This window comes from Globicephala melas, chromosome 11, assembly GCF_963455315.2.
Source record: "Globicephala melas chromosome 11, mGloMel1.2, whole genome shotgun sequence".
NCBI lineage: Eukaryota > Metazoa > Chordata > Mammalia > Artiodactyla > Delphinidae > Globicephala > Globicephala melas.
This window is the reverse complement of record NC_083324.2, coordinates 51,773,969-51,788,168: the sequence shown is the minus strand read 5'-3', so window position 1 is coordinate 51,788,168 and position 14,200 is coordinate 51,773,969. Positions and strand designations below refer to the sequence as shown.

Here is a 14,200-nt window from a genome sequence, read left to right as displayed (position 1 = left end):
AAGGTAGAGAAAATATATTTCAAAAACATATGAAAAATAATGGTTTTCGAAACATTGGACACCAGGTGATAAAAAACAGTGATCCTTGTGGGACAAGAAACAAACAGGACTCTTTAACATGGCCTGTGTGACCAGGAACAGTCTGGCTCCTCCCTGCTCCGGGGACCTCGCCTTGCCCCTCGTTCTCTCTGCTCAAGCCACACTGAACATATGTTCATCCCTCACACTCAGCAGGATCCCTCTCACCACAGGGCCTTTGAACCTGCTCTTCCCTTTACCTTGCTAATTTCTACCTTCAGATCTAGCTTCTTCAGGCCTTCTCTGAGCCTCCTGACTCCTGGGCTAGGTCCCACAAAAAACACTCTCAGAATCGCATCTTTCTGCTCCTTCTACCTCTCATTTGTCATAACATATTATATAACATAACAAATATATACAATCAAATGTATATACATACATATGACTCTTCGTTAATATCTATAGCCTTATTGGTTTGTAAATAGACAGGGTCTGTGTTCATTTTCATTCTCCATTGAATTGACACTTTAGCACAGTACATTCCATAACTATTTGTTAAATGTGCAAATCAGTGAATGCAATTCTTATTTGGGGTGATTTTTGAAATATTTAGTAGCAAATATGGCATAGGCACTTTTCATTCAATACTGGAGTCATCTGTAAACAACCAGCATAACCACACGCATGAACACTAACCATATATCAATATTAGCCCTGACGACATCACAATACCAAAATTTCTAATGCAAACTTATGGTTTTCATTCTGAGTTATTACAGGATTTACGTGGGACCATAAATAATGAAATAATAAATTTAAATGACACAAGCAAAAATAAAATCAGATCTATTTGCTTAATTTCATTTAGAAACTGAAGCAGTTAAGATTAGTTTCAGGGACTTCCCTGGTGGCGCAGTGGTTAAGACTCTGCGCTCCGAATGCAGGGGGCCTGGGTTCGATCCCTGGTCAGGGAACTAGATCCCACATGCATGCTGCAACTAAGAGTTCGCATGCCAGAATTAAGGAGCCTGCATGCCGCAACTAAGGAGCCCAAGAGCTGCAACTAAGGAGCCCGTTTGCCACAACCAAGACCCGGCACAAGCAAATAAATAAATTAATTAAAAAAAGATTAGTTTCAGCTTTATGTGATAGAACACCGAAATTAACAATGAATAGGGGCTGCCCTGGTGGTGCAGTGGTTAAGAATCCACCTGCCAATGCAGGGAACAAGGGTTCAAGCCCTTGCTGGGAAGATCCCACATGCCATGGAACAACTAAGCCTGTGCGCCACAACTACTGAGCCTGTGCTCTAGAGCCCGCGAGCCACAACTACTGAGCCCACTTGCCACAAGTACCGAAGCCCGCGTGCCTAGAGCCTGTGCTCTGCAACAAGAGAAGCCACCACAATGAGAAGCCTGCCCACCGCAACAAAAAGTAGCCCCCGCTCGCCGCAACTAGAGAAAGCCCGTGTGCAGCAGCGAAGACCCAACGCAGCCAAAAATAAATAAATAAAATAAATAAATTTTTTAAAAAACCAAAAAACAATGAATAAGCCTTGCATGCAACACACACACAAATGCAGTCTGGAACTGGTATGGAGCGTCTATGATATCATCAGGAATGCAAGCTCTTTAAGCTTTCCACTCCTCTATCCCTTGGACTCTTGGCTTCAAGATCTAAGATAGCTGTTAGAGTTCCAGCCATCACATTTACATTCTAGGCAGCAGGATGGAGAATTGGAAGAAAAAGAAAAAAGAGGAAAAGAAGACATGCAAAAACCTTTTAAAGCAGTAGTCCTGTGACTACACCTAGCTGCCAGGGAGAGTAGGAGAAGGGAGCCTTTGATGAGTGAAAATTATAGATTGTATGACTTTTTAAAAATATTCAATGCTTTATTTTTTTTATTGGACTATAGTTGATTTACAATGTTGTGTTACCTTCTGCTGTTCAGCAAAGTGAATCAGTTATACATACACAAATATCCACTCTTTTTTAAAATTCTATTCCCATACAGGTCATTACATTGTATTGAGCAGATTTCCCTGTGCTATACAGTAGGTCCTTTTTAGTTATCTATTTTATACATATCAGTATGTATATGTCAATACCAATTTCCCACTTTATCCCTCCCCCCACCACTGACTGTATGACTTTGGAAGATGAACTCATCTGGGGTAGGTGACTAAGAGTCTCTACTTCAGAAATGTTCACATTTTACATATTTCTAAAAGGTGGGGGGTAACTGAAGTTCTCAGGAACTTAAGTTGATTACCAGGGGTGGGTGGGTGGAAAAGGGTAAAAAGAGAAGATAATGGGAATGGGAAGTGCAGGTGAGGATAGGGCTACAGTTCTCTGAGAATGCCTTTTTTTTTTAAATTTTTGGCTGCATTGGGTCTTCCTTGCTGCACGCGGGCTTTTCTCTAGTTGCCGAGAGCGGGGGCTACTCTTCGGTGCGGTGCGCGGGTTTCTCATTGCGGTGGCTTCTCCTGTTGCGGAGCACGGGCTCTAGGCGCACAGGCTTCGGTAGTTGTGTCACTCGGGCTCAGTATTTGTGGCTCACGGGCTCTAGAGCACAGGCTCAGTAGTTGTGGTGCACAGGTTTAGCTGCTCCGTGGCATGTGGGATCTTCCCCGACCAGGGCTTGAACCTGTGTCCCCTGCGTTGGCAGGTGGATTTTTAACCACTGCGCCACCAGGGAAGTCCACACATGGACTTTAATTTCAAAAAGATTAAGGACTGCAGTTGATTAAAACATATTGAACATATAAAAAATATATGAGTTCAGAATAATTTTTTAGAAAAGAAATAGTCCTAGAGATTGTTGGGACATCAACTTACTCCTCGGAACATCAATAATTATAGGGGAAAGAACTAAGCATTCATCCTACCTTTCTGATATAAACTGAATTTCAGTGTAACCAAATATCACTGTGGACAAGGGAAAGTTTTTCACTGCAGAAGAATTCTAGCTAGGGCTAGGACTAAGGTAAGGCAAGGGAGATGCCTAGCGTATAAAATTCACGGAGGCTCTCAGCCCTGATTCTAGTTAACGGAGGCAGCAGTGTCGAAAGTCGAAAATTGTTTCAACTATTAGTGAAATAACTGATTAAGGCAGTGATCATTAGTGCTTCAGAAACCACTAGGAGAAAGGCTGGTAGGAAATGTATAAAAATCAGACTGTCAGGGACTTCCCTGGTGGTGCAGTGGTTAACAATCCACCTGCCAATGCAGGGGACACGGGTTCAAGCCCTGGTCCGGGAAGATCCCACATGCCACAGAGCAACTAAGCCCGTGTGCCACAACTACTGAGCCTGTGCTCTAGAGCCCGTGAGCCACAACTACTGAGCCCAGGTGCTGCAACTACTGAAGCCCACATGCCTAGAGCCCGTGCTCTGCAACAAGAGAAGCCACTACAATGAGAAACCCGTGCACCGCAATGAAGAGTAGCCCCCCGTTCGCCCCAACTAGAGAAAAGCCTTGCGCACAGCAATGAAGACCCAACGCAGCAAAAAAAAAAAAAAAAAAAAAAAACAGACTGTCACTATCTGAACCCAAGGATCAATCTAAATGTCACCAAAAATGAGACAGAAAGTATAACATGCCTCCAGACAGTGATGCAAAAAGTACACAGCACCACCTAGGAAAGATTCTCAGGGAAAAGTTTTTTTGAATCATAATATAATCAAGCCTTTAAAGCTGATCTCCAGTCCACAGGAAATATTGAGCATAAAGGATGTAGTCCACAAGGAAGCAATATACCAGATCTCAAAGGAGGGATCTTATATTGGACTCTAATTTCATCAACCAGTCAATGAAAGAAAAAATAAAAGGGTAGGGGACTGTTCTAGATTAAGAGAAACATAGGACTTAAAAGACTTATAAGAAACACAAGAGACATAACCAAATAAAAGAGATCTTGTTTGATCCTGATTCTAAACAGAAATTACAGAAAGAGTATTTTTATACAATAGAGGAAATTTGAGTATGGCTTGGTAATTGAATGATATTAAGGAATTATTTTGAATTGTGTTAGATGTGATAATGGCATTGTGGTTATGCAAGAAAGTATTTGGATATTCCTTTTGGGGTGCATACTGAAGTGTTTAGAAGTGAATGGTATGATGTCTGGGACTTGCTTTAAAATATTCCAGCAACAAAAACATAAGAAGGGGACAGGGGAGATGAAATAAGTCTATGATGAAATGAGGCTAGGGGATAGACACATAGGATTCGTTATACTTTCAAATAAATTCCACCTTATAGTATGTATCCTAGAGAAGCTCTGGTAACAGTGCACATGTCCAAGGGTGGTTCTGCAGCTGTGTTTGTAAAATGAAAATTGGAAATGAGTCTGTCAATAAGAGAAAAACAGTGATAAAGTGATAAGGGACTGTCCTTTCAGCAGTCCGTTCCTGCTCCTCCTGTTTAATAAAATCCTGATTTTACTTATCCCCCACATAAATGTTTTATGGATGCATTGTGATGAATCCAAGGCATAAGATGGAATCTCTTTTGCCAGTAATTGATCCAGTGGTGGGCAGGCTACCAACTTCACCGAGGAGAACTAAGGGGAGATTTTGGTGAGAGACTTCTGAGAAAGATTCACTGTACTTCATTGATTCTAAGACACACACTCTTTCTTTTGTTTCTGAAATTATCAGGCTTCTCACAATCTCTGTCAGATGGCTGCTATGGTGTGATTGTCGTTCCCCGTGTGTGTGCAAACGATCTGAAAACCTACCATTTGTGACTTCTGGTAAGATCCAGAAAGTGCCAGAACTGAAACCTGCAGAATGGGCCTTCTTGAGACAACAGTGGTGATTCTGTGAGGAGACTGCTGTCCTGCCAGTGTTCCTGAGGGCACAGAGGGTGATGAACACAGACAGGGAAGGCACTGAATTGAAAAGTAATTTAGAGTGGAACTCTGGCGGGAAGACGTTCTGAAAATACCTTAAACAATTTAGTTCATTTCTATTTTCTTGTTTTGTATACTCAGGAGTAATATATAATTTTAAAAATTTTATGTCTAGGTCTCAAAGAGCTATTTATTTAAACATAAATTCTAAGGGATAAGAAAGCATTAAGTCAGTTTAATTGTCAGCACTCTTTATTTTTAGTAGTAAATTGATAGGATCTTGGGTTTGATGAAATGCGGTACCTATTTGTTAGAGAATAAGGCTGGAAAAGGAAAATTCTTTTCTCCCTTCCTCCACTTCCTTTGGATACCACGACAGGCAAGCGTATGATGCTCAGAGCTATGGCCATTATCTTGGGACCACAAGAGGAAGATAGAACCCCAGGGATGCCCAACTGCATCTTGACACTGCTGAGTCACTGATTTAGCAATGGAACAGATTTCTCATCAGTGAGATATTTAATGCCTTTATTATTTATGAGACTTTTCTTTTTTGGCTACACTGCGAGGCATGCGGGCTCTTAGTTCCCCGACCGGGACTGAACCCAAGCCCCGTGCGTTGGAAGTGCAGAGTGTTAACCACTGAACTGCCAGGGAAGTCCCTATGAGACTTCTATGTAAGGATCATGCTACAAAAGTATACCTAAGTGATCATCATTTAGTGGAATACTATAAACTATATATGTTGTTTAATATATATAATACATTTATAATGTTTATATAAATATATTATATATTTTAAATGAATATTATATATTATGAATATATATTTCAACCTCAAAAATGTAGCATTGAGTTGAAAAAGCAAGTTTCAGGGAATTCCCAGGCAGTCCAGGGGTTAGGACTAGGCTCTTTCACTGCCGTGGCCCGGGTTCAATCCCTGGTTGGGGAACTAAGATCCCACAAGCCCCATGGTGTGGCAAAAAAAAAAAAACTTAATTTAAAAATTATTTTAAAACATTTTATTTTATTTTAAAAATATTTATTTATTTACTTACTTATTTGGCTGTGCCAGGTCTTAGCTGCAGCACGCGGGATCTTTGTTGCCATGTGCAGGATCTTTTAGTTGCAGTATGCAGGCTCTTAGTTGCGGCATACGGGATATAGTTCCCTGACCAGGGATCAAACCCAGGCCCCCTGCATTGGGAGTGCAGAGTCTTAACCACTGCACCACCAGGGAAGTCCCTTTTTAATTTTTTTAAATAAAAGAAATTAAAAAGCAAGTTTCAGAATGATACTGTCAGTGTGATATTTAAAGTTGAATGAATAATAATAAATGTTGTTTATGGGTATATCATGTTTTAAACATGGACTACAAGGACACATAGCATCTTCAAAGAAGTGGCTACCTCTGGGAAGAGAGTAAGGGAAATGCAATCAGGAAGGGAATATAAATTGGACTCATCTGTACCAGTAACGGTTTTCAAAAGAAAGATCTGAAGCAAACGTGGTGAACGTTGACATTTGTCAAATCTGAGTGGTAAATAAACTTGTCATAATATATCTGTACTTTTCTGTGTTCTGAAATATCTCATCATGATGATGATAAAATTTTAACTACTCAATTTTCCCATTATTTATAGTTGAATAATCTTTCTGAATTCAGGTTTTAGAGAGTAATAAAAATATGTTTAACATACATTTTTTTTTCTTCACTTGTAAATTGGAAATGTCCTCAAGGAGAAGGCACCAATGAGTCATTAAAAAAAACAAAAAAACAAAAAACAGGACCGGTGGTCCAGTGGTTAAGACTCCGCGCTTCCACGGCAGGGGGCACCGGTTTGATCCCTGGTGGGGAAAGATCCTGCATGCCACAAGGTATGGCCAAAAAAAAAAACCCCGAAAAACCCCACTCTACCTTGCTGGTTTGACACAGAATTAGATATTGGTAATGTCTGCACAACTTTGTGAATATACTAAAAACCATGGAATTATATACTTTAAAATGGTGAATTGCATGGTATGTGCTTATATCTCAATTTTTTAAATTAGTCATTGTCCAATAACAATAACTTATTATTTTTCACCATTCTGGGGGTTGACTGAGCAGTTTTTCTTTTCTTTTCTTTTCTTTTTTTTGGCTGCATTGGGTCTTCATTGCTGCATGCGGGCTTTCTCTAGTTCTGGCCAGTGGGGGCTACTTCTCATTATGGTGGCTTCTCTTGTTGTGGAGTACAGGTTCTAGGTGCACAGGCTTCAGTAGCTGCAGCACGTGGGCTCAGTAGTTGTGGTGCACGGGCTTAGTTGCTCTGCAGCACGTGGGATCCTCCCGGACCACGGATCGAACCTGTGTCCCCTGCACTGGCAGGTGGACTCCCAACCACTGCACCACCAGGGAAGCCCCTGAGCAGTTTTTCTGCTTAATATGATGTTAGCTAGGACCACTCATGTGACTGCATTGAGCTGGCAGCTGGATTGGGCTAGAAGGTTCAAGAAGGCTTCATTCTTATGTCTGGAACCTTGGTGCTTGTTGTCACTTGGGACATCTTGGCTCCCCTTCTCATGGTCTCGCTCCAGCAGGACAGTCTTATAGCCTTACAGCATGGTAGCTGAGTACAAGGGAGGAAAAGTGGACACTGCCATGCCTTTCAAGGGCTAGAACCAAAACTGGCTCAGCATCACTTCTGCATTCTGTTGGTTGGAGCAAGTCACAACTCATATTCAAAGGGAGGGGAAGAGCAGCAATGTTCATATTGGGATGGGAGGGACTGGTGACAACCATTCTTGGAGACAGTCTTCCACAAGTGGCAAGGACCACATCAGGTTTGAGGCACTGTGGGTACACAGTGGTACCATCACTAGCTGGTACCATCACTAGCTGGATGCAAACTGACTCGCCATGGCTGGTGACCAAGCAGAGTCCCACTGAGATTTTTTACCTCCCACTTTTTTTTGTTTAATAAATTTTTATTTATTTATCTATTTATTTTTGGCTGCGTTGGGTCTTCGTTGCTGCGTGCGGGCTTCCTCTAGTTGCGGCGAGAGGGGACTACTCTTTGGTGCGGTGCATGGGCTTCTCATTGCAGTGGCTTCTCTTGTTGCAGAGCAAGGGCTCTAGGCCTGCAGGCTTCAGTAGTTGTGGTGCACGGGCTTAGTTGCTCCGCGGTATGCGGGATCTTCCCGGACCAGGGCTCGAACCCGTGTCCCCTGCATTGGCAGGTGGATTCTTAATCAATGCACCACTGGGGAATTCCCACACCTCCCACGTCTGAATTAACTTTTCTTCCTCCCTGTAAACGAGGGAGAGCTGCCAATATGGAAAGGTGAGAGAAGAGACCCAAGACATTTTCCACATAGGCGAATTCTAGAACCTTTAAAGCTGAATGTAACAGTTAAGATAATAGTTGTTTACTAGTCTTGTTACTTGGGAAAGTGGGTTAACACCTCGTTTTCCATATCTGTGAAATGGATAAGGTCCAAGAGGTGGGACCACATGTGAGAAGGTGAAAAATGGCTCTGCTGACAAGCCTGGAGACTTAAGAGAAAAACAATTCTTCTAGCAGAACACTCCCAGCGGGACATACACTACACTCACAGAATATGAACATGTTCAGAGAAGGTTACACCATAATTGTGTTTGGGACAAGACAGAAATGAAGCCCTCCATAAGCACAAAAATGAGGGAACACCTCCTTCTTCTAACATGACTGATGCAGCTCCCTGACCAATGACAACTCTCTAGCCTTGCTTTAATCCTCCTGCCTCCTAGATAAAAACTACTAGATAAAAACTAAGACACTCAATCACTGAATTGTCTGCTTCCTGACTGCCTCCAATCCAAAACTGCCAACCCCTCAACTTCCCTAATCCCTCTTTAAAATCATCCAGCAAAAGCCCAAATTCTCTCAATTTCCTTTTAATTCCTTTTTTATTGAGAGGCTCCTTACAGTGGCTAGATCAGTAAACACTGCAGGTGTCTTTTTATGTGGGCTCTAACATACTCATCAAAAGACATACTAGGGCTTCCCTGGTGGCGCAGTGGTTGAGAGTCCGTCTGCCGATGCAGGGGACACGGGTTCGTGCCCCAGTCCGGGAAGATCCCACATGCCGTGGAACAGCTGGGCCCGTGAGCCATGGCCGCGGAGCCTGCGCGTCCGGAGCCTGTGCTCCGCAACGGGAGAGGCCACAGCAGTGAGAGGCCCGCGTACTGCAAAGAAAAAAAAAAAGACATACTAGAATATTCATATTGGGCTTATTCAATATAGACAAAATACCCAAATACTCAACAAAAAAATGAATACACAAATTATGGTACATTCTCATAATGGAACATTACATAACAATGAGAAACTAATTTCACTCAATGACATGGATGAATCGTGTAAGGTTGAGCAAAAGAAGCTAGACTCTAAAGAAAATATATTGTGATCCACTTTTATTGAGTTTAAAACTCAATCCAATGGTGTTAGCCATCGGTTAGTAACTACCCTTGTGCAGGGATGGGAGGAGACATGAAGGGGGCTCCTGCATGCGGGTAATGTGTTGTCCTTCCTCTGGGTGCTAGTTATGTAGATATGTTTAGTTGATGAAAATTCAAAAAACTGTGCTTATGCTTTGTACATTTTCTGTGTATATGTTAATATGAATTTTTTAGAAGGTTTTTTTAAAACATGAGCAACCATGTCAAAGGGACATAGGAGCAAACCTGAAAAGGTTTCCAATTAGCAAAGCTGAAACAATTTGAGCAACGAAATAATGTAGTATTGGATTATAACCACAATATAAAATAAATGTCCATGTAAAGAAGATGTGGTGTATATATGCGATGGAATAATATTCAGCCATAAAAAGAATGAAATAATGCCATTTGCGGCAACATGGATGGACCTAGAGATTGTCATACTAAGTGAAGTGAGTCAGAGAGAGAAAGACAAATATCATATGATATCACTATATGTGGAATCTAAAATATGATATAAATGAAGTTATTTACAAAACAGAAACATACAGACATAGAAAACAAAGTTATGGTTACCAAAGGGGATAGCAGAGGAGGGATAAATTAGGAGTTTGGGATTAGCAGATACAAACTACTATGTATAAAATAGACAAACAGCAAGGCCCTACTCTATAGCACAGGGAACTATATTCAACATCATGTAATAAACCATAATGGAAAAGAATATGAAAAAGAATAAATATATGGATAACTGAATCACTTTTCTGTACACCAGAAACTAACACAACATTGTAAATCAACTATACTTCAATTTTAAAAAAACATACATGAGTCCATACCGACATAAATATATAATTGAATAAGTAACTAAATGGAGAAGAGACGAATCTCCCTTAGAGAATATAATTTATGCACAGACTCCCCATGGCAGGAGGCAGAGCTTAACACTCCCCACCATTCGACTGTGAGCTACATTTAATGATTCCAAAGGGTAGTGTGTAGAGGTGACTTAAGAGCGGAGAAGCCTGGCAAATACTACCTGAGCCAGGTGATCAAGGGCAACATCATCAGTAAGTCATTCTGTTAGCTCGTACTCTTGATTTGATGTGATGAGAATGGCAGGTCACCTCTGTGGTCTTTCTCCTAAAAACCTGTAACCCTAGTCTAACCACGAAAAACACTGGATACACCCAAATCCAGGTCCATTCTTCAAAAATCTTGACCAGGGCTTCCCTGGTGGCGCAGTGGTTGAGAGTCCGCCTGCCGATGCAGGGGACACGGGTTCGTGCCCCAGTCCGGGAAGATCCCACATGCGGCGGAGCGGCTGGGCCCGTAAGCCATGGCCGCTCAGCCTGCGCGTCCGGAGCCTGTGCTCCGCAACGGGAGAGGCCACAGCAGTGAGAGGCCCGCGTACCGCAAAAAAAAAAAAAAAAAAAAAAATCTTGACCAGTATTCTTCAAAGCTGTTAAAGTCATCAGGAACAAGGAAAATCTGAGAAGTGATTACAGACGAGAATAGCCTAAGGAGGGAATTCCCTAGCGGTCCAGTGGTTAGGACTTGGATGCTGGTCCAGGTTCGATCCCTGGTCGGAGAACTAAGATTCTGCGATTCTGCAAGCGGCGCAGCAGAGCGGGGAAAAAAAAAAAAAAAAGCCTAAGGAGACATGAATAATTTAATGTGGTATCTTGGACAAGATCCTGGAACAGAAAATCGACATTGACTAAAAAAAGTTTTTTTCATTTTTCTAAATGTTGAATTTAGTTAATAGTAATGTACCAACCAAAGTTGTTTCTTAGATGTGACGGATGTACCACAGTAATGTAATAATTATTCAAGAGGATCACAACAGGGGGAACTAGGTGAAGAGTATACAAGAGCTCCATGTATCATTTTGCAATTTTCTTGTAAATCTAAAACCTCTAAAATAAAATGTTTCGTTTTGTTTCCAAACGGGGAATCGCAACTGTGCCTTCTCACAGAGCTGAGAGAAATCATTAAAATTGTACAAGCCAAGTGCAAGGCTCAATGCTTACCATATAGATGTCAGGTGCAGTTACTGTGGTTTTATGTAAAATGAGGGACAAGAGCTCGGATACTCGAGAATTCTAACCAGGATAAGCACACAGCAGCGGCGCGCAGCTCCCAACCGGCACACCCAACGCACGCGCAGACGCGCGGGTGAGCGCACGTCCGGCCGGGCGCGCGCGCTCACGCCGCAGGGGGCGGGCCGCCGGGGACGCCAGCGTGGGGCGGGGCCAGCCGCAGTTCCCACGCCGGCCGCGGCCCCCGGAAGTAGTGTGTCAGGGGACGCGGCGGGGCGGAAACCGTGCATGGCTGGAGGTAGTGCCACCGCCCGGGGCGGAGACGCTGCTGCTGTTGCTAGACGACGCAAACTAGTCTTCGTCACTTCCTCAGCCCGCCGTCTGCCCACTCCCCAGGCCGGAACCCAGGGGCCCGGAGCCGAAGTGGGCGCAGGGTCGTCCTCCGAGGTCCAGGATAGCGGTAAGCCGGGCAGCTGGAGTGGAGGCCACGCCACCTGCGGGGAAGGACCCGAGCCGAGGCGGGAAGATGGCCGCAGACAAGCCTGCAGGTGAGGCGCCCGCGCCTCGCGCGCTGGGGCGGCGGGACCCGCGGGGGCGGGCAGACCCTATGCTGCGGTGGCGGGGCCCCGGGTGGGGACGAGGGATGGGGACTCCGGGGCGACTCTAATTGGGGCGTGCATTTCTCTCCCCCATCCCCTCCCTTGGCCGTCGCTACTGTGAGTCTTTGGGCCCAAGGTCCGATAGTTTCTTACCAAGTGCAGTATGAAGCCGCTTCTGGCCGCCTTTGCCCGGCTCTCCGGAATATCTCAGATTTAAAAAGCTTAAATCTAGGTGGCCGCTTCACAGACTTTTCGAATTCCCACTGAGGAAGGCAGAGCAAGGAAAGTTCACCCCGGAGATAAGGCTACCTTGATGCCCCCGGCTCGGGCTAGGACTCATCTGGGTGGTTTCCGCCACATCAGCCTGCCTATGGTCAGCGACGTCTTGTGTAATTAGCTTTGTAAAAACAACTTATTGAAATAGGCATGACATTATCGTGTCTCACTTCGAGCTGTGCTCTCTATAATATCTTGCGTTTAGAACCTCTTTTCCCCTTAAGTTTAATCTCGACGATTTTCTTTATGGATTACTGCTCCATTCCTAGAATCTTCTCCATTGAGGAATATAAAATTCTTTCCTGCCTACTCTGGGACGGTCTGGCGTATATTTCCTGTAAGAAAATAATGTTCTCTGTGGCATCCATCCAGGTTTTGTTGGAAGGAACTTAAATGACAGGACTTAGAAGTGGTCAACAGTTAGACTTTTTACAGTAAAATTAATTTTTTTAAAAAAGGAAAAGAGGGCTTCCCTGGTGGCGCAGTGGTTGAGAATGCGCCTGCCGATGCAGGGGACACGGGTTCGTACCCCGGTCCGGGAAGATCCCACGTGCCGCGGAGCGGCTGGGCCCGTGAGCCTTGGCCGCTGAGCCTGCGCGTCCGGAGCCTGTGCTCCGCAACGGGAGAGGCCACAACAGTGAGAGGCCCGCGTACCGCAAAAAAAAAAAAAAAAAAAAGGAAAAAACCTCAATGTGCTGTAATTTTTTTATTAGGTCCTGATCTCAATAACTGACGAACTTGATTTGAAATTAAAGTGAGCCAAGCCTAATATCGGTACAGATGAATGAAATTGTCAGAGCATCTCTTCAGTAATCTACTAAGAAGAAAAACAAGAGAAAAGGTTTAGAGAGTGAGGCTAAACCTTTAGAGGGCGCTAGAGAATTTTAGGTAGGCTGGTCAGGGAAAGCCTCTGGTGAGGTGATATTTGAGTAGACACCCCAACGAAATGAAGGGGTGAGCCATATGGAATGAGGAGGGGTGGGTGGGAGAAAGTTCCAGGCAGGGAATAAGCATGGCTTATGCAAGGCTGGACCAAGAGGACCAACATATTCCATCTTAGTTTAGGACATTGTCTCTCCCCCAGGTTTACCATTTCTATTCACCCATACCATTGCACTTGCCTGGAATGACCTTTTTAGGCCTAAAACCTATGTTGTTTTCAAGTCCTGTTTCAGTCATAAAGCATTCTTCTACTTATTCATTCATTCGTTCATAAAAATTGAGTGCCAGGCACTGCCTTGGATATTAAAGAAATGGATATGACACACTCCCTGCTTTTGAAGACCTGCTATTCAGTCTGTTAGAGTCAGCCCTATTATAGTGGCACTCCCATTTGGGAAGAGCTATGTAATATATGTAGTAGAAGAATAAGGTCCAGAGTGATTTGGGGCCTTTCTTTGATTGGTTTAAGCTTATAGGCCACAGTGTAGGAAACTTCCTACCTAGATAATAAGGTTGAATTTGTATTAAGTAGATGAGTGTTTAGTGTGGCCCCATGAATCTCTCCGCTCCTCCTCTCCATCCCCATTTCAAGTGCTGTTGTTCTGGCCTTTATCTCTCTCTTTTTTTAAAAAAAATTGGAGTATAGTTACTTTACAATGTTGTGTTAGTTTCTGCTGTACAGCAAAGTGAATCAGCTATACGTATACATCTGGCCTTTATCTCTTGATGTGGTCTGTTTCACATTGAGCATCCTTCTGAATGGTTTTGTCTCTTCCTATCCAGTCCATTCTCACTGCTGCGTTTTCACTTTATTTCTAAAACACTATTTAGATCATACCATTCCTTGCCTATAAACTTTCTAAGACTGTGCCATTTTTTGTGCATCAGATCCTCACTCCTTAATGTCATTTGTGAGGCTCTTCACAATCTTTTTCCATCTGATACTTCTATATCATCACATCTAGCTCTTCACACCAGAAATGATTCTTAGAAAGTATCATGTTCTTTT

At 43.3% G+C, this 14,200-nt stretch overlaps 2 protein-coding genes across 7 annotated transcripts in view; one reads left to right on the top strand and one right to left on the bottom strand.

Annotated features, from left to right (window-relative positions):
- The window catches only part of LOC115838863 (small ribosomal subunit protein eS27-like), a 31,798-nt gene extending 20,315 nt beyond the window's left edge, over window positions 1–11,483 (bottom strand). The window contains exons 1-2 of one of the 2 annotated variants that reach the window (XR_011377857.1): window positions 11,366–11,483; window positions 8,930–9,080 (exon numbers count right to left, since the gene is read on the bottom strand). The gene's annotated coding sequence lies outside the window, so the exon portion shown is untranslated. Of the gene's footprint in view, window positions 1–8,929; window positions 9,081–11,365 lie in introns of those variants that run through there. The other variant, XM_060307728.1, reaches the window with a different exon arrangement.
- Window positions 11,484–11,641: 158 nt separating this feature from the next.
- CNOT10 (CCR4-NOT transcription complex subunit 10) overlaps window positions 11,642–14,200 on the top strand; it is a 66,873-nt gene continuing 64,314 nt past the window's right edge. For 3 of the 5 annotated variants that reach the window (XM_060307757.2, XM_060307756.2, XM_030830055.3), the window contains exon 1: window positions 11,761–11,922. In XM_060307757.2, the coding sequence (XP_060163740.1) occupies window positions 11,901–11,922 (22 nt within the window). In that variant the 5' untranslated portion in view covers window positions 11,761–11,900. Of the gene's footprint in view, window positions 11,923–14,200 lie in introns of all 5 variants that reach the window. The other 2 variants (XM_030830053.3, XM_030830056.3) reach the window with 2 other exon arrangements.